The following is a 25,731-nucleotide window of genomic DNA, read 5'->3' as shown; positions in this document are numbered from 1 at the left end:
AAATAATAACTTCAGCAAGCCTCAGTTTGCTCATCTGTAAAATGAAAATAAAAATGTCCATTTTCTCGAGACAGCCTATATCATGTGCCTGGTCCATAGCTGGAGCTCAGTAAATGAAGGCTGAAAATAACTATAAAGAGCCGGCAACCCTTAATGCTGCCTTAAGCTAAGGAGGCACAGAGAGGTGGCTAGCAGAGCTTATGAGAGCGTGAGCACTTCCTTTTTTCGGAGGCAATTGAGGACCATTTTTTAAACCTCCCACTTCTGGGGATTAAATCCAGGATTCACACGTGCTAGGCAAGTGCTCTACCACTGAGCTACATCCCCAACCCTAAAGAGAGGTTTCTGTTGTTGTTTGGTACCAGGGATTGAACCCAGGGGTACTTAACCACTGAGCCACACGCCCAGCCCCCTTCTTTAAAAAAAAAAAAAAGATTAGAGACAGTGTCTCACTGAGTTGCTTAGGGCCTCGCTGTTGCTAGGGCTGGCTTTGAACTTTCAATCCTCCTGCCTCAGCCTCCCAAGCTGCTGGAATTACAGGCAGGCACCACCATGCGCGGCCTGAAGAGTGGATTTTGAAGAATTGATGATTCCCACCACTCTGGGAACTGGGGGGACTCTGAGGATTTGCTGTGAGCCTTGCCTGGGGCCATGCCTTGTGTCTCAGTCCCACAAAGCAAGGTGGGCCTGAAAGAGGTGCCATGACACAGTTGTGTAGTTGGGGTTTCCCTGGATGGCAATGAGTTCCTGCCTCAGGCAGCATCATGGGAGCTTCCAGGACTGGCTTACACCATGCTGCAGGTTCTGTCCTTGCTCTGTCCTGAGAGGGGGCTGGCTTCTGCCCTCACCCCATCTCTAGGAAGCAGAGCCACTCCCAAGGGTGCCTCCCCAGTGAGCCTTCCCCTGCCCAGCCTCCTGCCCGCATGCTCTCTGCCTTCACAGCTGAGGTCAATAAGGAGCCCTCATTGAGGCAGGCAGGGGGTCCCTTCTGCGCTCCTTCCTCTCTGCAACGGTGGAAACTCTGACCCTTAGAGAAGACTCAAGAGAAAGGAGACCGGGACTGAAGTGGGGGAGCCAGGGCTGATGGAATGGGGTTTCTTTACCCTTCTTTTCTTTTTTCATTTTTTTTTAAGAGATAAATAAATGTCGCCCTGAGACGACAAGAGAACATTGAAGGAGATAAAAGGAGAGTAAAAGGCAGCTAGAGGCCAAAAGCAAAGGACACAGGGTGATTTGGACTCTGCACCACGAAGAGGGGAGAGATGAAAGAGGAAAGAAAGAGATGAGATGGGAACGCAGGACCGAGTGGCAGAGCGGAGGATGGGGTTGCCACGGAAACGGAAGAGGGGAGGAATGGAGGGAGAGGAAGACAGGATGGAGAAGGCGGAGGGCTCAGCGAGGGAGGGACCCGCGATGAGCTTGGTGAGGAGGAAGGGAAGTCATGGAGATCTCCTGGGTCTGTACTGAGCTTGACAGAGGAGGAAGACGTGACCCAGAAAGTCCATGCCCACCAAGAGCTGGTGCAGGGGAGAGCGCTGGGCCTTGGCCCCGGGGAGACCCAGTGGGGGCCCTGCCCACCCTGCTTCTGGGGACTGCGTCAGGTTCCAAGTCTGTAAGATGGCAGTGATGCTTCCCACCCCCAAGAGACGGCTCAGAAGACTAGAAATATCATGTGCTCCTCAAAGGGCCTGAAGCAGGCCCCAAAGACGTTCATGTTGTTCCTTCGTTTGTGATTCTTATCTCTGTCCCTTGAACTTGTGAACCAAAGTTTTGTTCATTTTTTCCCTGTTGCATTTTTAAGCTGGTGATTCTTGGGTCCAGGAGAGCATCCTCGTTTGGAAGACAGACATGCTTTTTGCTTCTGGAATTGGAGAAGGGGCTAGAAGACTTGCAGAAACACAAGGCCTGCTGTCCCTCCCCCTGGAAACAGGAACCCAGCCTGAAGCTCAGGGAAAGGAAGTCCAGACCGGATGATTTCCATCTGGCTGCTTTCCAAAGCTGGGCCCAGCAAGGGGCCTCTTTTTTTTTTTTTCCTTTGCCCTTGAGTATGGGTATTCTCAAAAGGGCAGCATTTCAGTCTCTATGTGTACCCTGCTAGGGATGCAGAGATGAGCAAAATAGACAGGGCTTCTACCCTTGGGGAGCCATCCTCTCACTGAGATGCCAGATATTAAGCAAGTAGTTGTACAAACAAATCAGTAAACCAATCATTACACAATTATGACATCCAAGAAAAGAAAATATTAAACATGAAGCTACCGAGAACTTGGGGGACCTGTTGTGATACCTGAGTTGAAAGCACAAGGACGAGGAAGGAGGAAGAGCATTCCAAGCACAGGGAACAGCATATGCAAAGGCCCCAGGCAGGCAAGGAATGTTAAAGGAAATGAACGAAGCATGGTTGGAGCATGAAGGGCAGGGGGCAAGCAGCTCGCAGTGGAGTGGCCACGAAGGCGGGGATCAGCCAAGCGAGTTTGCATAGGTCCTTGGTGGGGTGTTTAGCCTTGACTGCAGGCCTGATGGAAAGTGGCGGTGGCATCAGGGACAGGGTGGGATGGTGCTTTCTCCCTCCTCTCTCCCTGAGGACTGCTTTAGCAAGTAGGGGCAAGGCGCAGCTATGCGGTGAAACTCCTGAGAGCCCAAGATACTTCCTCCAGGAGGGCTGAATGGTGGGGACCCTCACTCCCCACCTGCCACCAGGCCCCGCTCAGAGCCCCCAGATCACAGAATGTGAACACCCTGGCCGGGGAGGCCGAGTGGGACAGGGCCGCCATGTTTGGCACAGATGGAATAAAATGTGCTAGGGTCAAGAGTTCCTATGCTGGGACTGTGGCTTTGGGGCCCTTGTTTCCATGTCTTTAAAACGACGGCATTGGACAAGAGGGTCCCCAAAGCTCCTTCCAGCCGTGTGGTGGAGATTCCAAGACCAGCCTTGAGGGTACACTGCCAAGGAGCTAGGCAAAGGGTCTTCAGTGAGACCACTGTCCTGCCATGGAAGAGCCAGGGGTCCCTCCTTTACAGTAAAGAAAATGACATGTCTACTCGGGTGCATGGACTGTCAGGTGGGAGGATCCAGGGCCCCTGGCTTCTGAAGAGACTTCAGACCAGAGGCAGCACATCACTTGGCGTGGAGGGGGCCCTCTCGGTCTCATTCATTCATTCACTCTTGGTCCTTTGGTGACTGACAGCTTCCTCCTTCCCTTTCCTCTTCCCCACTCTGGTTTCTTTCTCTCAGGCCTTCCCTTGCTAGACCTTCTCTGCGCCCCTGTGGTCACTGGGCACTGTCTGAAATGTGGAGAGGACCTGTGAACAGATATGATTTTGAATCAACATGATTGTACCAGTCAGCACTCTCCAGAGAAATAGAGCCAGTAGTGTGTGAGAGTGTGTATACAGAAAAATTTATTTTAAGAACTTGGCTCATGCAATTGTGGGGGCTGGCAAGTCCAAAATCTGTGGAGCAGGCCAGCAGGCTGGAAACTCAGGCAGTATTTGTATGTTAGTCTTGAGGCAGAAATACTTCTCTGGGAAACAGCATTTTTTTTTTTTTATCCTAAGGCCTTCCCTTCAACTGATTGGATGAGGCCCACCCACATTATGGGAGGTTACTGCTTTACTTTATAAAGTAGATGTTAATCACATCTACAAAATACTTTTACAACATCTACCTGGTCTTTTTTTTTTTTTTTTTTTTTCCCTTCTAGTGCTGAGGATGGAATCCAGGGCCTTGCCCATGCTAGGCAAGCATTCTACCACTGTGCTACACCCCTACCGTTATGGCAACATCTAGATGAGTTTGACCAAACAACTGAGCACCACAGCTTAGCCACACAGAATTAACCATTACAGGCTGGGGATGTAGCTAAGCGGTAGAGTTCTTGCCCAATATGTGAAAGGCCCTGGATTCCATTCCCAGTAGCAAAAAATATTTTAACTTTCATAGTCATGTTCTCAGTCTGGGGAAGAGGGCCCTGACTTGCCCCCACTTCCTGGAGAGGCAGTGCCTGCGCTAAACCCCAAAGGGTTAGGAAAATTCACCCAGAGCAAGGGAAGAAGTGTCATCCTGGCCAAGGAGTCAGCCCGTGCAGAAGCCCGCAGCAGGGAGTATCAGTGTGTGAGGTGCAGAGAGACCACAGAGCCTGACTGGGGACAGCCTGGGGTAGCAGGCTGAGGCATGGGAACTTGGTCTTGCCAGCCGCAGGGCTGAGGGGCGCTTCTGGGCCAGAGCCCTTCCTTCCAGGCCTTGCCTCACCACCATCCCACTGTGGACCTCGGAGCAGCCTCTTCCCCAGCCTGGGCCTGTTTTCTTATCTTTTAAAAAGCATGGGGCTGAGCTAGGCATGGTGGTAAGTGCCTGTAAACCCAGTGGCTCAGGAGACTGAGGCAGGAGGATCGTAAGTTCAAGGGCAGCCTCAGCAACTTAGCAAAGCCCTATCTCAAAAAATAGAAAGGGCTGGGGCTCAGGCTCACTGGTTGAGCACCCCTGGGCTCAATACCCAGAACCAAAAAAAAAAAAAAAAGCGTGGGGCGAGGTGGTGGACGCCTGTATCCCAGCTACTCAGGAGGCTGAGGCAAGAGGATCACTCGGGCCTAGGAGTTTTGCGGCCAGCCTGGGCAACATAGCAAAACCTTGTCTCAAAAAAAAAAATAAATAAAATTAAAAATAAAGAAGAAGAAGAAGAAGAAGGGGTTAGACACAGTGGTGAGCATCAGACCCTGTGTGGTTGGGGGTTAGTGGCCCAGCCACTCTGACTCCTGGTGTCAGGCGTCAGCAAATCTGTCCACAAAGAAAAGCAGAAGCTGAGACAGAGAGAGAATCCAATAAGGAAGAGACTCACGCACTTCCCCTGGTCCCACTCCCCGCACCCTGTCCTGCCGCCCTAGCCCCCCTGGGCCTCTCACTGCTGAGTCGGGTCTTGTGCACCCGGGCAGAAGTGAGGCTGTTGCAAGGAGCCCTGGGGTTTGCACAAGCCTCCCAGCTTTCTTTCAGCTTTCACTTCCTCTTCCTTTCTGGGGTTGTGCGCAGAGCTTACCTTTAAGTCTACAGTGAGGACAGCAAAGGAAACCAAGAGGGGGGTTTCATGACCAGATGGAGTCCCAGGAGCGCTTTTACATCTTCTACACCCTGGAACTTCCGCTTCCCTTTCCTGGCCGCTCACTCTGGGTTCCCCTCTCTAATCCCAGGGGTCTGGGTTCCCAGGGGTACAAGGCCCAGAGCCACTCCACCCCTAGTAGTACAACTAATGACAGAAGCCAGAAAGGGAAGCCAGGGCCACATCCCCAGGGATGGAGCGCAGAGTGGTGAGAGCCCCCCACCCCCCACCCCTCCCCCAGATCTGCTGCCGCACTGTTGGCTGAGCTCACTCCTGGTCAGTCCTGGAGGTTGAGAGCTTTGTTTTGCTCCCTACTGTATACATGACCCGGTACCTGGTAGATGTTCAATAAATGCGTGTTCAGGCAGTGGTTCTGATGTGGGAGTGGAGACTGCAGCTTCTTCTTTTTTTTTTTTAATTTATTTTTTAGTTGGACACCATATCTTTATTTCTTTATTTATTTTATGTAGTGCTGAGGATCGAACCCAGGGCCTCGCATGTGTTAGGCGAGCACTCTACCACTGAGCTACAACCCCAGCCCCAAGACTCAGCTTCTGAGCGACCTGGCGATTCAAGGTCCAGGTGAAGGGGACCAGAGGAAAAACCTGGCCTCCTAGCTTAAGCCTTGCTCACTGCTGAGGTTGCATCTGGAAACAGGCACCCACTAGGCCCCCAGGAAATATTCATCAGCTTAAATCCATCACTGTCTATCCTCATAGAAGCCCCAGAGCACCCCTGTGTCTTCAGATGGTTTTTGAAATTTCCCTGGAGGTGAGAATTACAAATATCCAAATGTTCACCCAGTCCTGTTGGCTTGTCCTTCAAAATGGCTTTTGTTCTCCCAACCCTAAGTCAGACCAAGGTCTTAGGTGCCTGCCACCATATGTGTCCTTGATCCTGCCCAAACCTCCCTGCTCTCAGGAAAGGTGTGTGAACACGAGGAAGTGTGAGATGAGCGCTGTCACATCTTGAGGAGAGGACCCTACGTGACAGGCAGCTAGGCCGGGGTGGACACACCCTCCAGGTTCTAAGAAGGCTCTGTGCTCTTTTCATAGATGAGGAAACTGAGACTCTGAGGGGTCAGAGTCTTGCCTGGGGCTTGCCCGGGGTCACAGGATTTTTATCGGTGTTTACAGGAACCATAGTACAAGGAGAAAGGGCAAAGCAATAGATGAAGTCACAGTGAGACACTGGGACCTCGGTCCCTATTGGGGTTGGAGAAGGTCTTCTGCTAGGACTCAGGAGGAGACTTCATTCCCTCCCCAAGAGCTGGCCTGGCCCTCTGGCTCCAGGGGGTGAGGCTGAGCCCTGGGAAATAGGGCAGCCTGGGCTTCCTGGGTCACCGCCGGCCCCTCCCCCTCCCTGCCTTTGTTTCTTTGCCTCCTTGGCCTCTTTCTCTCTCTCCCTCCTCCTCACTCAGGCTCCTCCGCTGCCCCCCTTTCCTGTCTCTTCATTTCTTCTCCCTCCCTCCCTCCCACCCTCCCTCCTTTCCTCTTCCTCCTCCCTCCCTCTCCCTCTTATGGCTTCCCTTCCCCCACTCCCAGCACATCTACACTCAGGCAGCTACTGTATTTCTCCATCTCTCCGCCTTTAACATTTACTTTCTCCACACCCTGGGGACCCAGGCTGAGCCGGGTCGGCTAATGGACACCCCCATCTCACTAGCCCGGGCTGTGGGAGAGCCCAGGCCTTCCCAGCTTCATTCTCTTGGACATGATCAGGAGCTTTTGTTCTGAGTCCTCCCCACAAGTGGAGAGAGGCATTGCCCCCAGAAGGGAGGTGCCACCAGGAGGCCCTGGGCAGATGACACTGGCCTGTGGCTGAGTGGGACAGCAGTAGCTCACAGGTAGCATGGCATCTAGCAGGCTCTCCTACCCTGGGCAGCCCTGGACCAGGACAGAGGCCTGTGAGAAGGAACTAGCGGGAGTGGGAAGAAGCCAACCAAAAGGCTGCCCAGGGGAGCAGGGGAGAAGGACAGTTTCTGCTGTTTCTGTGTGTGAGAAACATGCATGCAAAACGCAGGTCAATTAGATTCCCCATCTTACTTCACTTAGCCTCTGCCTCTACAGAGCCTATTCTGCATGCACACACACACACACACACAGGCGTACAGCCTACATGGCAGGAGACTGGGCAGCATGGACACATCCACTAAATCGGCACTTGCAGGGTAATGTGTGTCTGCTCAGGCGAGTGTCTGTCTAGTGTAAAAGAAGGATTGCTGGCCAGGTGGGCAGTAGCTCAACCAACTGGTAGACCTGGAGATCTGAGGAGGGGCTCATGTTGCAAGTTTTCAAGTCTCACTCATGTGCTCCTGCTGGTTCTTAGTGACCCAGGGCAGCTCCTGAGAGCAAAGGAGGCCAAGCTCAGAGCCATGATGTGACCTCCCATGTTGCACAACTGTGGCATTAGAGATGGAGACCTGAGCCCATTAAGGCCAGCAGGGGGCCAGAGAGACCTGGGAACAGACTCTGCTCTGTCCTCACTGATGAGATATTCGTGGTGGCATGAGCCATAATCCCAACAGCTCTGGAGGCTGACAGGAGGATCATGAGTTCAAAGCCAGCAAAAGCAAGGCGCTAACCAACTCAGTGATTCCCTGTCTCTAAATAAAATAAAAATAGGGCTGGGGATGTGACTCAGTGGGCAAGTGCCAGGTTTCCCGAGCAAGCTGGGGGCACTGATGCCTCCTGTCACAGTGACCTGTCTCTGAGTTTAATCCCTGGTACCAAAACAACAACAACAAAAGCACACATGTCAGGCTTAGTTTATATCCGAAGTCCTGGGGCCAAAGAAGGGCCCCACTTTGAATGGTCATTTACATGATTCACAGTAGGAATCCCGAGCAGACCTGTACTCCACGTCCCTCAGGCAGGTACTGATTAACTCTGATGCTCTCTCATCAACCTCTAGAGTAAAAAAAGTGCTGGGGATGTAGCTCAGTGGTAGAGCACCCCTGGGTTCAATCCCCAGTGCAAAGGAAGAAAGGAAGGGAGGGGTCAGGACTTGCCCAAGGTAAACCTAGGCTTCATTATTTTTTTAATTTTATTTTGAGACAGGGTCTCACTAGGTTGCTCAGGGCCTCTCCAAGTTGCTGAGGCTGGCTTTGAACCTGTGATCCTTGTGCCTCACTCTCCCAGGCCACTAGGATTACAGACATGTACCACTGCACCCAGTTAGGCTTTCCTATTGATGATCAGTTCATCCTCTGCTGGCCCTGACTTTGGGGAAGTCTTAAAACAAACAAAAAATGCTGAGTGCATTGTTTGCTTGAAGTCACAGCAGATGTGAAGGCTGCTGCTGGGTAATGCCTCAGAGACGGGTCACTGTGACAGGAGGCATCAGTGCCCCCAGCTTGCTCAGGAAATCTGGCACTGGTGGGTGCCAGGTGTGGCAGTGGTGGAGACAGGAACCCTGCCTCATTCATCTTGTTCTCTCCAAGCATAAGCCTGACTCATAGCAGGAATTTACCAAATATTTGTTGCATAAATGAGTTCACAAGTTCTTAGTTCCTAGTGGTTGTCCTTAGAGTCACCAAAAATTTGCTGAGTTGGGGGCCTGAGATTGAGAGTATTTCTCAGCTCTGTGGCTTCTTTCAGGAAAGGCTTCCTCCAGAGATCTGAGCAGACAGAAAAATAGTGATTCTTTACATTGGGTTATAGCTTTGCAATTAACTAAGTCCCTTCCCCAAGGTTATGACCTTCAGACTCTCACACCTTTCTACCTTACTTTTTTTATTTTGGGGGGGGCAGTACTAGGGATTGAACCCAGGAGTGCTCTACCACTAAGTCAGCCCCCTGCCCTTTTTATTTGGGGACAGGGTCTTGCTAAACTGCCCAGGCTGGCTTCTAAATTGTGATCCTTCTGCCTCAGTCTCCCAGCTCACTGGGATTTCAGGTGTGCACCTTTGTGCTCAGCTTCACGCTATTTTTTAGGCAGGGAAACTGAGGTGCAGAAGTGGCTTTGCATAGTCACATGTAAGCAATAGAGACAGAACTTGATTCCTAGAAGAGTGATCCTTCTCTTCTAGGAGAGTTAGGCTCCCCAGACTGTTCCAGATGGACCCTGAGACCCCTACTTAAGATTTCTTCTGTCAGATCCCTTCCTTGATAGCTACGCTTAATAGTTGAATCTTTAGTGACTGCTTCAAGAAGGCTAAATTCCTGTCTGGGGTATTTTTAGCCACAGGAAGGGGAAGCTCCACTGGGCCTGGGGGAAGGGCAGCACCAGGCCTGGGGCTAGTTTCCTGAGGAAGGGCTGTCCCTGGCAGGAGTGCTGCTCCCCTTCCTTTGGTGGCTGTGCCAGGTGTGAGCCAGGGCAGGGAACAGGGACATGAGTATCCAAGGTCCAGGAGGAGGTGCTGCACAGCCGCAGGCATGCTGCTTGGTGCACCATGGTTCTGGGGAAGCCTAGTGTGGGCAGAGGGCTGGGAGGGCCCCAGGTGCATCCTGAGGGACCCCTAGGAGGCTGCTGCAGCTCAGTGGGTTGGGGAAATGGAGCCCCCCTGTGGGGAACTAGTGTGCAAAGGTTGGGCTGCTGGGGAGCAGGTATATAGTGAGGCAGCTGGAGCCTGCGGAAGGAAGGAAGCCCTGGCTTGGGTTTGTACCTGCGCTGGTGGGCACTTTGGCATTGTTTACAAGAACCTATTAGATCAGAGACCATCAACGTGACCCTGGAAGCAAGTTTAACATTCAAGTCAGACAGTGGGCTCAAGCATGTTCACCATCAGGGAGCCCTTCTTTCATCAGATCTAACATGCAACTCCAATGTATAAATCAGACAAAAGCTCTGTTTTCATCAGTATAAATTTAGATATTTAAATGTATCACATTTGGCTAATCAAGAAAAACAATGACCTGTGTGGTAGACACAGGCATTCAGCGCCAGGGTGGCTGTCAATCATTGAGACCAACCTCCGCACCCCATTTATTTTTATATGTTGTCTTGTTTTTGCCCTATGTGTACTAAAAAAATTCTCATTTATACAGCCAAGCCATCACAAATGGTGACAGTTGTTTAACACCTCATAGTACAGTCTCAAGGTCTGTGCAAAATTAATTATCTTGGCAGCATGGCCAGTGGGGCTGTTGAGTGTGTTGGGATGTGGTACACACTGAATTTGAGTAGGTGGATTTTAAAATACCAGGATCATTATTTTTAAAGTAGCAGAATAATAATAATAATAATAATAATAATTATTATTATTATTATTATAGCATTTAAAAATCAGATTTCTGAGAACTTTTTTTTTTTTTTAGTACTGGGGATTGAACCCAAGAGCATTTTACCACTTAGTTATAACCTGTCCTTTATACTTATTTATTTTTATTTTAAGATAGGGTCTCTTGCTAAGTTACTTAGGCTAGCCTTCAATTTGTGATCCTCCTGCCTCCAGAGTGGCTGGGATTATAGGTATGCACCACCATACCCAGCTTTTGAGAATTTACTGAAGGACCTGCAGGGCAGTTAGGGAGGTTTGTTTTACAGTTGGGAAGACCAAGGTCAATGAGACAGAGGGTATCACCTTTCCCCATAATTACAAGTGTGTCCTCTTCCCAAGACATGAGTAGAAAGACGTCAGGGCCAGACACACCCAAATCAACCAAGCCCTTGTCCATTCTGAGTCTGTCTGTGAAGCACTGAACCAGGGTACTAACACACCCCTCTCTTCCCACAGCGATGCCCTCCTAGCCAGCTGCCGGGGATGGAGGGCTTCATGGACTCAGGGACACAGACGGATGCCGTGGTGGTGCTGTCCTTGGCTCAGGCTGCTGTACTGGGCCTGGTCTCAGAAAATGAGCTCTTTGGAGCCACCATAAGCGCCGAGGCCTTCTACCCGGACCTGGGACCAGATCTGTCTGGGGCGGCTATAGGGGAGCCTGGGCCACCAGGACCCGATGTCTACCAGCTGGCCTGCAACGGCAGGGCCCTGGAAGAGCCGGCAGAGGAGGAGGTGCTGGAGGTGGAGGCAGCCTTTGAGAAGCACACACGTCGGAAGACACGGCCCCCTGTGCGGCTGGTGCCCAAGGTCAAGTTTGAGAAGGTGGAGGAGGAAGAGGAGCAGGAGGTCTATGAGGTTTCCGTGCCTGGTGACGACAAGGATGCAGGCCCAGCAGAGGCCCCTGCTGAGGTGGCCGGTGGCGGCTGCGAAGCCCTGGTGCAGAGCAGCGCCGTCAAGATGATCGACCTCAGCGCTTTCAGCCGCAAGCCCCGGACGCTCCGGCACCTGCCGCGAACTCCGAGGCCGGAGCTGGATGTGACCCCGTACAACCCTCACTTCCCCGACCCGGCCCGAGACGGCTTCCCCGAGCCCAGCATGGCGCTGCCTGGGCCAGAGGCCTTGCCCGCCGAGTGTGGGTTCGAGCCGCCCCACCTGGCCCCCCTGAGCGACCCCGAAGCCCCCTCCATGGCATCCCCGGAGCCTGTCAAGCCAGAGCAGGGCTTCGTGTGGCAGGAGGCCGGCGAGTTTGAGGCCGACGCGGCAGGCTCAACAGTGGAGCGCCACAAGAAGGCCCAGCTGGATCGGCTGGACATCAACGTGCAGATCGACGACTCCTACCTGGTGGAGGCAGGCGACCGCCAGAAGCGCTGGCAGTGCCGCATGTGCGAGAAGTCCTACACGTCCAAGTACAACCTGGTGACGCACATCCTGGGCCACAACGGCATCAAGCCGCACTCGTGCCCGCACTGCAGCAAGCTCTTCAAGCAGCCCAGCCACCTGCAGACGCACCTGCTGACGCACCAGGGCACGCGGCCGCACAAGTGCCAGGTGTGCCACAAGGCCTTCACGCAGACCAGCCACCTCAAGCGCCACATGCTGCTGCACTCCGAGGTCAAGCCCTACAGCTGCCACTTCTGCGGCCGTGGCTTTGCCTACCCCAGCGAGCTCAAGGCCCACGAAGTGAAACATGAGAGCGGCCGCTGCCACGTCTGCGTGGAATGCGGCCTGGACTTCTCCACCCTGACCCAGCTCAAGCGCCACCTGGCCTCCCACCAGGGCCCCACCCTCTACCAGTGCCTCGAGTGTGACAAGTCCTTCCACTACCGCAGCCAGCTGCAGAATCACATGCTGAAGCACCAGAACGTGCGGCCCTTTGTGTGCACCGAGTGCGGCATGGAGTTCAGCCAGATCCACCACCTCAAGCAGCACTCGCTCACCCACAAGGTGAGCCTGCTGTCCCACTTGGCCCTCCGCCTGTTTTTTATTTGTTTATTTATTTGTCTATCTATCTGTGATTTATTTATTTATTTATTTGGTTCTAGAGATTGAACCCAGGGGCACTTTACCACTGAGCTACATCCCCAGTCCTTTCTATTTTTTATTTTGAGACAGGGCCTCCCTAAATTACCCAAACTGGCCTTAAACTTGTGAACCTCTTGCCTCAGCCTCCCAAGTCACTCAGATTGTAGGCATGCACCACGGTGCCTGACACTCCTATCATTTATTCATTCAGGACTTCTCAATGTTCTGGTTGAGACAATTTAGGTGCAACTCAGGTGAACATTTCTTATTTTTGTATTTATAAATTTCTCTTGATAGGGTTGGGGATGTAGCTCAGTGATAGAGAGCATTTGCCTAACATGTATGAAACTCTGGGCCATGAAAGGGAAAAAAGGAAGGAAAGAAGGAAGGAAGGAAGGAAGGGAGGGAGGAAGGAAGGAAGGAAGGAAGGAAGGAAGGAAGGAAGGAAGGAGGGAAGGAGAAAGGGAGAGAGGGAGAGAGGTGGGGAAAGAAAAGGAAGGAAGGAAAGAAAGAAAGATTTATCTTGATGGGTATTAAAGAAAAATACAATTGAAATTAGTTTTTAGTTTAGTGTTTTGTTTTGTTTTGTTTTTTCAGTGCTAGGAATTGAATCCAGGGCCTCGTACATGCTAGGCAAATGCTCTACCACTGAGCTATATCCCTGGTCCTGAAATTATTTTTTTAAATAATAAAACTTGGCCAGGAGTGGTGGTGTGCCTCTGTAATCCCAGCAACTTGGGAGGCTGAAGCAGGAGGATCAAAAGTTCAAGGCCAGCCTGGACAATGTAGCAAAACCCTGTTTCAAATTAAAAAAAAAAAAAAAAAAAAGTGCTGAAGGTATAGTTTAGTGGTGCAGGGCCCTGGGTTTGATCCTAATATCTTGGGGGCGTAAAAAAGGAAAACTTAGTTTTTCAAAAAAAAGTGGAGGATTGGAAAAAAAAGTTTAGAGAACACCAGCAGAACCCAAAGAACACAGTGTGGGAATCACAAAAGTAGCCTAACCTTCCTGACTTCTAATGGGAGAACTAAGGCCTGAAAGAGGCCAGGACATCACAGGGAGACTGGCACAACAGCATCCTCTGCTGCTTGTTGTTTGTTACAAAAGTATGTCAAAACCCATGATTTCCTTTTAGGAATAGGCCAGATAGACTTGATTATAAACGGAGAATAGAAGTAAAGGAAACTTTTATTATGGAAAAGTACAGGTGGTTCTAGAATATATCTACACTAGGCAAAGTGGTTTGAGAAGGTGGAAGACTGAGCAGCCCTGTTCTGACTTACCATGTCTCTAGACCCCAACCTTGACCTGCCCTCCGTTTTCCTGCCTTCAGGCCACCAGCACCCCTACCTTTCAACCCCATCATTTTCACCAAGAGGCCTCATATCCAGACAAATGGAATGAAGCCTCTCTCTCAGGTCCCACGGTCCTGCTGTAGTATTTGGCTGACCTGTGGTTTCCACCAAAATCCAGCAATTTAACCCTCTGAAGCTGAATGTGTATGGAGCTTATTCTTCTCCCTAAATAGCGGCTTGTAGTGATAATCCAGGTCAAACTTGGGACCTTCCCTGTCAGTGGACAGTGAGTGGGAGGAAAAAATAGCCTGCCAGGCTAAGAATCCAGGCTTCTCCAACCCTGGGAAATTTCTCTGCTAGTGCAGGCTATGTTCTGTTACTGGGGCTCCTCCAGCCAGTTGGTAGTAACTACCTGAAGTGTAATGTAAAAGAGTCTGAAACTAAATCTGGGCTTGAAGATAAAATCATGATTGATTGTTAATGTCTGCAAGGGAGAGAGTGGAAGGTGATGGTATATATGCTGTATTTGCCATCTTTCTCATCTAGTGGAGGACTTCAAAATCCCTACAAATCCTCAAAGTTAAAAAAAATAATAATACTATGAAGAAAAGCTGAAAGAAAAACTGAAAGCCTGATTCAAAACATCCCTATTGCCTGAATTTTTGTTCAATGTGCACAATATGTGCTTACAAACTCCTGAGTGGCAGGGCCCCCTGGTGGTCACACACACCTATAGTTTCTCAAAAGGGACACAGCCATACCCCTCCCTGGCTGTAAGAAAACAAGATGAAGGGCCATTATTATTTTTTTTCTTCCTGATACTGGGGATTAAACCTAGAGGTGTTCTACCACTGAGCTATACCCCGCCCCCAAGCTCTTTTTATCTTTTGAGACGGAGTCTCATTATGTTGCCCCAGCTGGCCTAGAACTTATGATCCTCCTGCCTCAGCCTCATGAGTAGCTGGGTTTACAGGTATGCACAACCAGACCATTAAATTGTAATACATGCCCTGGGTCAGATCCCCAGCACACACACAAAAAAAATTATAGTACAAAACTTCATAACAGATAAATAGTTGGAATGGCAGCTGTGACATTGAGTTCCCCCTAAATTACCTACTCAGCAAAGACAGAACAGCTCTAAACATTCAACCTAACATTCCTCCACACACCATAGATCATAGCCCCCGTGTGCCCAGCACCCTCCCTGCTCTGAGAGTCACCCTCTGGGGAAGCATGACTGATAGTCCAAATAAAACGGTTCTCCCTAGAGTCTATGAATCCTAGAGCTGAGTGTCCCAAGACCCATCAGTGATAAATCACCTGGGGACTTGACAAGAATAAAATATCCTGTGGGTGTGGAGGCCCACACGTATATTCCCAGTGACTCAGGAGGCTGAGACAGGAGGACCAAAAAAAAGTTCAAGGCCAGCCTCAGCAATTTAGCAAGGCCCTGAGCAATTTAATGAAACCCTGTTCCAAAATAAAAAAGGACTGGAGTTGTGGCTCAATGGTTAAGTGCCCCTGGGTTCAATCCCTAGCACCAAAAATAAATAAATAAATAAATAAAAATAAATAAATAAATAAATAAAAATTCCTGGGCTACCCCAATCCCAAGATTAGATTCTCCAGGCAGGGAAGGGCTCAGGAGGCTGGAAATTGGTGGCTTTTTTCTCCAGAAAGGTCTAGAAAAAACAGTCAAGTGTCAGTGGATGACCTCTGAGGTTTTTAGAACTGAAAATTCTATGCAAACCTGAGTGCTTATCGTTTTTCCAGGGAGCGCATAGCTTTAATCATTTTCTCAAAGGGGTCTGTGAACCAAAAAGACCACCAGGAGAGCACTGAGCAGCACAGTCCATGACACCAGGCCACATCCTCTTGACCACTGATGTCTAGTGGCATACTGCCTCCAGGTGCCTGGGAAACAATCCCTGAGTGAGTGAGTGAATGAACACACATTTGCCTCCACACACTGGTACAGACGTAGCTATGCACCTGCTATGGGCAGGAGGCTGCAGGAGTGTGGATAAGGAGCAGGGCACAGCCTATTTCTGCCTTTTACTGGAAGGTTTCCTGGAGGAAGTGGCTCTGCCCTGTCATTCTTCTCATGATTTCAAGCAAAAGGTACCTGTTCAGAATACCTCCCAGAAAGAGCCGTTTCCCAGAACCCATGCCTATGTAATGCTGTGGCCCTGAAACCTATCCCCATACCCAGGATCGCTTCTAGAAACCATACCTGACCCCATCGCTCCTACCCCCTCGCAGGGCGTGAAGGAGTTCAAGTGCGAGGTGTGTGGCCGGGAGTTCACACTGCAGGCGAACATGAAGCGGCACATGCTGATCCACACCAGCGTCCGGCCCTACCAGTGCCACATCTGCTTCAAGACCTTTGTGCAGAAGCAGACCCTCAAGACCCACATGATTGTACACTCACCCGTGAAGCCATTCAAGTGCAAGGTACTGGGACCTTCCACAGTGGCCGGGGTCCACTGGCTACAGCACTGTGGCCCACGTGCAGCCAGCCCGGCCAGCGCAAGCAAGGGGAGCCCCAGCTGGGGAAAGCCTTGCCCGGGCTCTGGAGGCTGGGGTGGGCACTGGGGGTCAGATGCCGCTCAGGTTGTATATCTAGAGAGCGGGGGAGAGGGGGAAGGTCATGGTGCAGCCACGGAAAGGGCCCAGATCTGGGACTCTGTGCAGCGCAGATCTAACCCTTCAGCTTAGAAAGAGTGGTCCCCACAGGAACAGGGACCAGCAGGAGTGACATTTCTCTGCCTCTTAGGCCTCCGTAGCCACATGGGAAAGGACCGATGGAGCTCTGGCTGTAGCGAATAGGGAACTCCCTCAGCTGTGGACGAGGAGTGGGCTGTGGGTCCGGGCAGGTGGGCTCCCTGCAGGCTGACGGCACCAGCATGGTGTTTTCCAGGTGTGCGGGAAGTCCTTCAACCGCATGTACAACCTGCTGGGCCACATGCACCTGCACGCTGGCAGCAAGCCCTTCAAGTGCCCCTACTGCTCCAGCAAGTTCAACCTCAAGGGCAACCTGAGCCGGCACATGAAGGTCAAGCATGGCGTCATGGACATCGGCCTGGACAGCCAAGGTGGGTGGGCTGTGCGCAATGGACAGAGCAGGAATGACACCAGCATGGCGCACTCGGGAGCCTCCTGTCCAGTTAGGGGAGCAGGGAGGCTGACCAAGGCTGAGGCCTCAGTGGGGTGGGCTCAGGTCTGGAGGGGGGCGGACCCTGGAGGGCCATCATGGCGATAATGATGGGATATTTATGTCTTCTTCCAAGGACTTAAATGGGCTCAAAACAATAATAATAATAAAAATAATCACTTACATTGATTGATTGCTGTGTAACTCGTGATCCTCGAAGAGAGGCTGACTCTGTTATTATCCCCGTTATAAAGATGCAGAAGCAGAAGGGCAGAGAAGTTAAGGAACTCCCTCCCGCAAGACCACAACACCACAGGGGTGGGAGATGCTCTATCTCATTACCATGAGATGACATCTAAAATAAGTGGTGGGGCTGCATGTGATAGCGGTGCACTCCTGTGATCCCATCAGCTCAGGAGGCCGAGGCAAGAGGATCACAAGTTCAGGATCAGCCTGAGCAATTTAGCGAGACTACTTTGAGAATAAAGTAAAAAGAGGTAGGAATATAGCTTACTAGTAGAGTGTGTCCTGGGTTCAAATCCCAGAACTGAAAACAATAATGATATAAGTGGATGTGAAAGAAATAACAAAGGGGAGAAAACGGTTAACTAAAAAAATAAGGGAGCCGGGCATGGGGGCACACTTCAGTAATCCCAGTGATACAGGAGGCTGAGGCAGGAGGATCACAATTTCCAGACAGCCTCAAGAGACTTAGTGAGACCCTTAGCAACTTAGCAAGACCCTGTCTCAAAATAGAAAGGGTTGGGATGTGCCTTAGTAGTTAAGCACCTCAGGACTCAACCCTTGGTACCAGTAAATAAATAAATAATAAGGAAGGGCACAGTGAGGTCACAACTTTAAGTGCACCATGGGAGATCTTATAGGCATTCAGAGAGAAGTTTCCAGAGAGGAGCCTACATTTCAGCAGTTGCCAGAAGATTCAGAAACTGTTATGAAACACCCTCAAGTGTTAACAACAGCCTCTCCCTTGAGCACTGGTTAGTAGTAAAAACACTTCTGTGAGGCCACAGTGCTCTCTGGGTTCACTGTGGGTAGGGTGGCTTCAAAAATTCAGAATGAAGAAGCCTAAGGCACTTCATGAAGACTCTTCCTACAGTTTGAGCTTTCCCTGGGGCTCCTGCTGAGGCAAACTAGCCAGCATGTGCCTGGGCAGTAGCCAGGTGAGTTGACTTACCCTGAGGGGTTATTCACCTAGAAATGGCTGCAGTAACTCTGACCTTGGTGTGTGAACCACTGACCAGTGAATGACCTGGGATTTCTGGCAGAAACAGGTGACTCCCTGGGATTGTTTTTCAGTAGTCCAGTAAGAATGCTTCCACCAGGTGATAATGAAACCTTTGGCTATTGGTTTTGTGGTGCTCTGGGGAAGCATGACTGAAAAGCAAAGCTTTCCACATGCTAGGCGAGAGCTCTGTCACTGAGTCCTGTCCCCAGCCCATTGCTGCATAAGTCTGCTCGCTGTAGCCCCTCGCTACTCAGAAAGTCAGCATCAGCATTGCTCAGGATCTCAGTGGAAATGTAGACCCTTGGCCCCACCCCAGACCTGCACAGTCAGAATCTGCCTTTCAAAAAGGCCTCTAGGTGATTTGTTGCACAGCGGAAGTTGAGAAGCACTTAAGTCATGTAATACTTCCGAATCTTCCCCAGAGCATGTTGAAACAAATTGCTGGGCCCCACCCCCACAGTGTGTGATTAGGGAGGTCTTGGGTGGCAGTCAGAAAATGTGCCTTTCCAACAAGTTTCCAGGTCTTACTGAAGCTGCTGGTTAGGAATCTCATTTTGAGAACCTTTGATCTAGACCCTACAGAAATGGTTCTGAAATGGGCTGTTCACTAGAAGTCACCTGAGGAGCTTTAAAAATGCAAATGCCTGAATCTAGACCCTACAGATTCTGGACTGTGGCTTATGATCAGGGTGTTTTGTTGTTGTTGGGCACTGGAGATTGAACTCCCCCCCCCCATTACTCTACCACAGAGCCACATCCCCAGCCCTTTATATTTTTCATTTTGAGACAGGGTCTCACTAAGTTGCTTAAAGCCTTGTTAAATTGCTAAGGTTGGCCTGAAGTTTGTAATCCTCCTGCTTCAGCCTCCAGTCTCTGGGATTATAGGTGTCCACTACTACACCCAGCATGATCAGAATATTTTAAAACACTTTGGGTGGCTCCTTAGCCAGTACACTTTGAGCTCCTGTAGTGGAACTCCCACAAGAAGGGCCCAGAGCCAACTTTGCCCTTATAGAAATAACTGGGGCCAGCCAGGTGGGGTGGTGGACACCTATAATCCCACTCAGGATCCTGAAGCAAGAGGATCACAAGTTCAAGGCCAGGCTCAGCAATTCAGCAAGCCCTAAGCCATTTAGCAAGACTCTGTCTCAAAATGAAAACTAAAAAGTGCTGGGGATGTAGCTGTGTGGTAGAGCACATCTGGGTTCAACCCCCAATACTGGGAAGAAACAGAGAACAAACTGGGCCATGAAAAGACTATCCCTGCCCACAGCAGGGTGGTTAAGGGGCAAGCTCCTGTGCGGTCAGTAGCTAGGGAGGCTTTGGCCGCTTGCTTCTCACATACAGCCTGGGTCTGAGAAGCCCAGACTTGATGCTGCATAGAAGGCAGCCTGTGTTTTAGGTGGGATCACCCATAAACTACATGGATGTTATTTGGGTGGTGGAATAATGTCCTTGTTAAAATGCTGGACTGTATGCCAGGGGCAGTGTGGTCCATGACAATAATCCCCACAGTTCAGGAGACTGAGGCAGGAGGACTGCAAGTTTGAGGCCAGCCTCAACACCTTAGCAAGGCCCTAAATGAAAAGTAGCTCTGGATTGAATCCCCAGTACCCATAACACCCACACACCAAAAAAAAAAAAAAGAAAAAGAAAAAGCTAAACTATTCCCTGGGACCAGATAGGAACAAGAGACTCCATAAAGTAGGTATGTTATATAGTTTCCCAGGATGCTTTATTGTATGAGGATGTGGTGCTGGAGGAGGAAACAGCCTAGAACCTGTTAAGAGTTGTGACCCTTCACATTATTTTATAAGGTCAGGAAGATTCACAGTGTTTCTGATGCTCTGGGAACAAATAACAGATGCCCACGCAGACTAACTTAAACAAGAAGGGGGTAATCAAGAAACAAAGTCTAGGCCATCTTCATAGATGGGAGATTCTTTTTTTTTTTTTAATACTTATTTATTAGTTTTCAGCGGACACAACATCTTTGTATGTGGTGCTGAGGATTGAACCCAGGCCGCACGCATGCCAGGCGAGCACACTACCGCTTGAGCCACATCCCAGCCCCGATGGGAGATTCTTAACAGTGACATTGGGGATAGACTCTTATCATCTGTCCACAGTATTACCTGTGATTTTTTTCCTCATGGTTACAAGATGGCTGCCAGTGGCCATGAAAGAATTGATCTTCCTTGCTCTCATCCAGTGGAAGAATGAGCACCTGCTCCCCTTAGCTCTTTGAAACCAGTGTGAATATTCTAAGGACTTACTAGCAGATATTTCCTCATGACCCACTGACCAGAATTAGCTCACATGCCAATTCTTGAGCCATTCATTAGCAGGGGGTGGGATTACTCTTAGACTAGTGGTTCTCAATTGGGGGTGAATTTGCCTCCCAGGTAATATTTGGCCCCTGGAGAAATTTGGGTTGTCACACTGGCACCACATCACTGGCATTTAGAGGGCAGAGGCCATCCTGCAATGCCCTAGGCAGCTCCACAAAACAAAGAACTATGGCCCACAATGTCAATGGTGCCAAGGTGACGACTCCTGCCTTGGCCTAGTCAGAGCTGTCCCCCACAAGCTGAAGCTGACCCCCCAACACAAACCACATCTCCCCAATGGATAGGGCAGAATACACTTAGGGGTTAAGCCATAGTCCTTCCAGCCAGGCTCTGGGGCCACCTGATCACACCTTGGGCCACCCTCTGTGGAGTAATCTGTCTGGCTTTTGTTAGAACAGAAAGAGCTTTATAAGATTCCAATTTGATAAAATCACGAGGCCTCTCAGCATTTCTGTCTCCCACAAAGCCTTGTTAACCTACCTTGGGTGTGTCTTTGTCCTTGGAGAGCCAGTCTCAAGGATACCACCGGGTACAACTGGTTTAAAGCACTAATGCTGGCAAGAGGTCAGAGGACAAACTGCTCTCTCCTGTGATTTGAGGCAGAACAGCATAGCAGTTCAAAACAACAGTACTTGCTGGGTGACCTCTGGCAAGCTGATTAACCTCTCTGAACCTCAGCCTTTGGATCTGCCAGCTGAGGTTGCTGTGATCATTGGATGAGATGTGTGAAGTGCCTGGTGTGCAGTAGGTGCTAAATGAGTGGCATTGCAGAGACATGATAAACTATAGCAGGTTTTCTTGCAGCAAAGTGACCAAGGAGAAACACTGAGGATTGAGAAGGACTTGAAGACTTAGAAAGGGCAATGGAAGCATGAAGAAGTTCAAGGCCAGGCCTGGGTCTCTGCCTGAGCCACTTCACTGTTAGCATCCACCCCTGTATACACAGCATTAGGGACCCGAGGAACCTGGGGCTCCCCAGGGTGGGAGGGCCAAGAGGTAGCTGGGAACCCATGGAAGCAGTCACCAGGAAATGGGGTGACCAGCTCCCCCCACAAGGACCCCCAGGCCTAACTGCACCCCTCTCTTGCAGACCCCATGATGGAGCTGGCAGGCACTGACCCCTCTGAGCTCGATAGCCAGCAGGAGATGGAGGACTTCGAGGAGAGCGCCTACACTTACGCCGGTGTGGACAGCAGTGCCGAGGCCAGCGCCCTCACCGAGCAGGCCATGAAGGAGATGGCCTACTACAACGTGCTATAGCGGGAGCCGGGCCACCCAGCACAGGAGAGGAGGCCTCGGGGAGTGGGGGTGAGACCCGGGTGCTGCAGGCCACGCCTCCTGCAGCCAGAAACAAGCTACTGCCCCACTGTCCCCAGTCCTCCCTCCCCGTCATTTGCACCACTAGGGACCTTTACAGACCAAATGGAGACTGTACTACTGGTCTTGCTGGGAGCCAGGTGCGGGCCCAGGCATCCCTGCAAGGAAAGAGTAACCAGGAGGCCTCCTCCGCGTCTCTGGCCTGCTGCTGTGGGCAGGAGGGAGAAAGGCTCAGGCTGGCAGGGTGTCTCAGGCCACCTCGGGCCCAGCAGAACTCTCCACAGGTCCAGGACTGCAGGAAGAGATCCCGTGAGCCAGGCCTGTTTCTTTCCTGGACCAACTCCTGCCTCTAGGGATGCCTGAGCTCCTCCCCCACTGGTCAGCGCTGCCCACCCCACCTGCCCAGGCCAGAAGTCCCCTTCCCCGTCTTGTCACCAGACAGCCAGGCAGGGCACTCTGCCTTCTACCTCCTTGGCGTGCGTGGGGCCCTGGCCTGCAGGAAAGCCGGAGGAGCCCAGCCTCCCAGATGGCCCCCAGAAGACCCCCTGTCCTACAGCCCTGTTTGGAAGTGAGTGCCCCTGAAGTGAATCGTGACAAATATCATCCATTCTGTCCTGGACTAGGGTACCACATCAGGGTCCCCCACCAAACAAAATGTAGACACACCTGTGTTAGGCACACTCTAACAAAGACACAGAGGATGGGCAGGGTGAAGACTTCACTGGGGACCAAGAGGGACTGTCCTCAAGGGAGGCCAAGGGCCACCTGTGGGAGAAGGAGACTAAAGTAGTTTCTTATGAACAGGTGTGCATTTTGAAGGTGGGGTTAGCCAAGAGTCCTCAGGCTCCTAGGAAAGAGTAACATATTTAAAAAGGAAAATGAAGACCATAGAGGGAGATTTTTTTTTTTTTTTTTTTTTTTACTAAATGGGGGTATTTTGAAGGTAATTTATTATTTTTTTTCTTTCCAACTCTGTGTCACCTGTTCTTTTTTCAAGGAGAAGCATTCTTTTTCCAAATGTAAGCTTTGCGTGCTGTGCGTGCTTCATGCCTCCCCAACCCAGAGCAGCCCGGCTGGGCTGGACCTGGGCTCAGTGGGGACTGATGCTCTGGCCCAGAAGGTGCAGCTGCTGGCAGGGAGCCTCAGCAGGCCAGGTGGGAGACAGGGCAGGCAGAGGCCGGGCAGCCCTCCAACCTGCCCAACCCCTCCTGCTGGCGACAGCTTTAGGCCATGCACAGTGGCCAGGGCTGCTGACTCTGCTTAGCCAGCAGCCCCCTCCCTAACCCACCTGCTTTCATCCCCCATGCCCACACCAGCTCCTGTCCCCAAACAGAAGCCCACAGACCCAGGGTGGTGAAATAGCACATTCAGGAACTCTAGGGCACCCAGATTCCCGCCCACTCACTTCCTGAGCCTCAGGTAGGGAGGGACAGGCAGGGCTGTCCCTGAAGGCACAGGTGAAGCCAGGAGGGGGGACAGCTGGACTGGGGAGACCAGTTGAAATGCAGCTACCCCCAAGGCTGTTTCCCTACATGAAGGACCAAGCCAGGCCTCAGGGTGACTGAGATCAGGTGGGGTTGGAGGTGGACACACAGTGGCCCCAGTGTGGCTCCCCAGGCCCCCAGCCTCCCAGGTGCCCACCATGATGACCCTCAGGTGGCAGTGACTGTGGTGTCACTGTACAAGACATTTTCTCCTGCTGAGCAGAAGGTATCGCCCCTGCAAACTACCTCTTCCCACAATGTCTTTCTCCCCTGGTACCAAAAAGAACCCTGTACCTCCTCCTCCCTCCCGCCAGCGCAGCGCCCTTGGTCTTGGAAACCGAAGGGAGAAGGTCTGGCCTGGTGTGGGGGCTCTGCGCTCTCCCCGGCCGATGTCAGCACTGGCCCTCCACGAGGTCCCATACTTGAACGCCCCTGCCCTGTGCCTTGTACCTGGGCAAAGTGAAGAGGAGCGGAGCACAACTCGGTGGAGCTGGGGTGGCCTTGCAAGGCTCCTGTCCTCACCCCTCCCCAACCTTCTCAGAAGGGGCCTGCAGCCTCCCGGTGACTCAAACTCCCAGACAAATTCCATTCTAACTTATTTTGAACGTGTATACAAACCAACCGTTTAGAGAGTCCACTTGTGCAAAGCCCTACTGTGATTTTATGTTCCTGTTTAAAGAGAGGTTTACTTAGCAATAATTATAAATAAACAAATATTCTTTAGCAAGGTGATATAAGTGCCTCTTTCCACAGATTTTGGGGATGTCCCACATAGCAGAGCAAGCATCACTCTCCAGGGGCTGCAGGGGGCCGGAACTGTCCTCTATACTAGAATGGCCACCTGCAGTGTCAGGTGCCTGCATCGAACTGCACCAAGAGCAAAAGAAAGGGGGGCAGGCCAGGGCCCCAGAAGTCCCACCACTTGCAGAGAAAAGCTGTCCCACCTCCCTGTGCACCCCTCACACCCCGGGACAGAAGCCAGTTCATGATGCCAGGCTGGACTTCAGAAGCTGCCTTCTTGGGAAATGCCAGCCCTTGGCTGAAGACAGGCAAGAGGTCAGAAGCCTTGGGCTTTCTCTTGAGTCGTGCCTGCCAGAGCCAGCACTGCAGCTTCTCTTCCTATAAGACTAGGGATCTGAGGTGACTGGTGAGGAAGAAGAGGGGTGCATAGAGCCACTGAGGCATCAAGAGCAATGGTTCACAGCCATGGGGAGTCAGAGGCCCCACCAATACTCAGGAAGTGGAATTTGGCATCTCTGGGGGATTGGTTCCAGGGTCCCTGACTCCTGTGGATGCCAAAATCCAAAGAGTCTCAGGTCCCTTACGTAACAGAATCTATTCACCTCCTCTCATATACTTTTAATGTTTCAGTACCGGGGATTGAACCCAGAGGTGTTAAACCACTGAGCCAGATCCCCAACACTCTTTGTTTGGTTTTTTGTTTGTTTTTATTTTGAGACAAGATCTCACTAGAATTGCTTAAGTCATCACTAAGTTTCTGCGGCTGGCTTGAACTCAAAATCCTCCTGTCTCAGCCTCCCAAGAGGCTGGGATTACAAGTGTGGGCTACCACTCCCGGCATCCTCTCACATACTTTACATCATCTCTAGATTTCTTGTAATACCTAAAACAATGTATTTAAGAATTGTCATAAACCAGGTGCGTAGTAGGCCTGTAATCCCAGCTACTAAGGAGGCTGAGGCAAGAGGATCAAGTTCAAGGGCAACTTAGGCAACTAAGCAGGACCCTGCCTCAATAAAATTAAAAGGGCTGGGGGCTTAGCTCAGTGGTAGAATATTTGCCTAGCATTTGTAAAGCACTGGGGTCAGTCCCCAGTGCCAGAAAAAGAGAGTTGTCATATTATATCATTTAGGGAATAATGACAAGGTGGGAAAGTCCTACACATGTTCAGAACATATGCAATTATTTTTCCCAAATATTTTTAATCCAAGAGTGGTTAAATCCACAGATGCAGAACCTCTTGATACAGAGGGCTGGCTATGTTTATTTTATCAAATAAATATTATTCAACTCTCCCCCAGGACATTTTAACACCAAAGACTAAAAATATAATCATTGCACAGAGGATAATGCTTTAAATCAAAGACAGGTAGCAGTGCTGGGGATGGAACCCAGGGCCTCACACATACCAGGCAAGGTGTTCTACCACCAAGCCACACCCTCAGCCCTGGGGCAACTTTGTATCACCTTCATGTCTAGTTTTGCCAAAATGTGGTGGAAATGTACCCAAGTCTCAGAACCACTGGTCTAGTCTACAGGAGGTCCCCTTTCAACAGGCCCTGCAAAACCCAGGCAGCCCTGCAAAGCAGGCACTGGGTAGTTTTCAGTATAAAGAGAAGGATAAACAAAGGTCTGGAGATGTTTAGAAGGTTAAAACCAACCAACAACCACAAAAATCATTATTATTATTAATAAGCGGTCTATCAGAAAGCGACAGAAACTCAAAATGGAGACCCAGATACAATGGCTCATCCTAGGGAATTCTAGGAAACCCACAGGCCTGTGTCCACAGAGTCCCAGAAGCTC

At 50.8% G+C, this 25,731-nt stretch overlaps 1 protein-coding gene across 1 annotated transcript in view; it reads left to right on the top strand.

Annotated features, from left to right (window-relative positions):
- The window catches only part of Znf710 (zinc finger protein 710), a 72,950-nt gene extending 49,043 nt beyond the window's left edge, over positions 1-23,907 (top strand). The window contains exons 2-5 of the mRNA XM_078051158.1: positions 10,771-12,258; positions 15,895-16,086; positions 16,553-16,727; positions 21,474-23,907. Of these exons, the coding sequence (XP_077907284.1) occupies positions 10,798-12,258; positions 15,895-16,086; positions 16,553-16,727; positions 21,474-21,643 (1,998 nt within the window). The 5' untranslated portion in view covers positions 10,771-10,797 and the 3' untranslated portion in view covers positions 21,644-23,907. The remainder of the gene's footprint in view (positions 1-10,770; positions 12,259-15,894; positions 16,087-16,552; positions 16,728-21,473) is intronic.
- The last annotated feature ends 1,824 nt before the right edge of the window (positions 23,908-25,731 follow it).

The sequence above is a fragment of the Ictidomys tridecemlineatus genome, chromosome 5, assembly GCF_052094955.1.
Source record: "Ictidomys tridecemlineatus isolate mIctTri1 chromosome 5, mIctTri1.hap1, whole genome shotgun sequence".
Taxonomy (NCBI): Eukaryota; Metazoa; Chordata; class Mammalia; order Rodentia; family Sciuridae; genus Ictidomys; species Ictidomys tridecemlineatus.
Note: the sequence above shows the minus strand (reverse complement) of the source record. Positions and strands in the feature narration are given on the sequence as shown.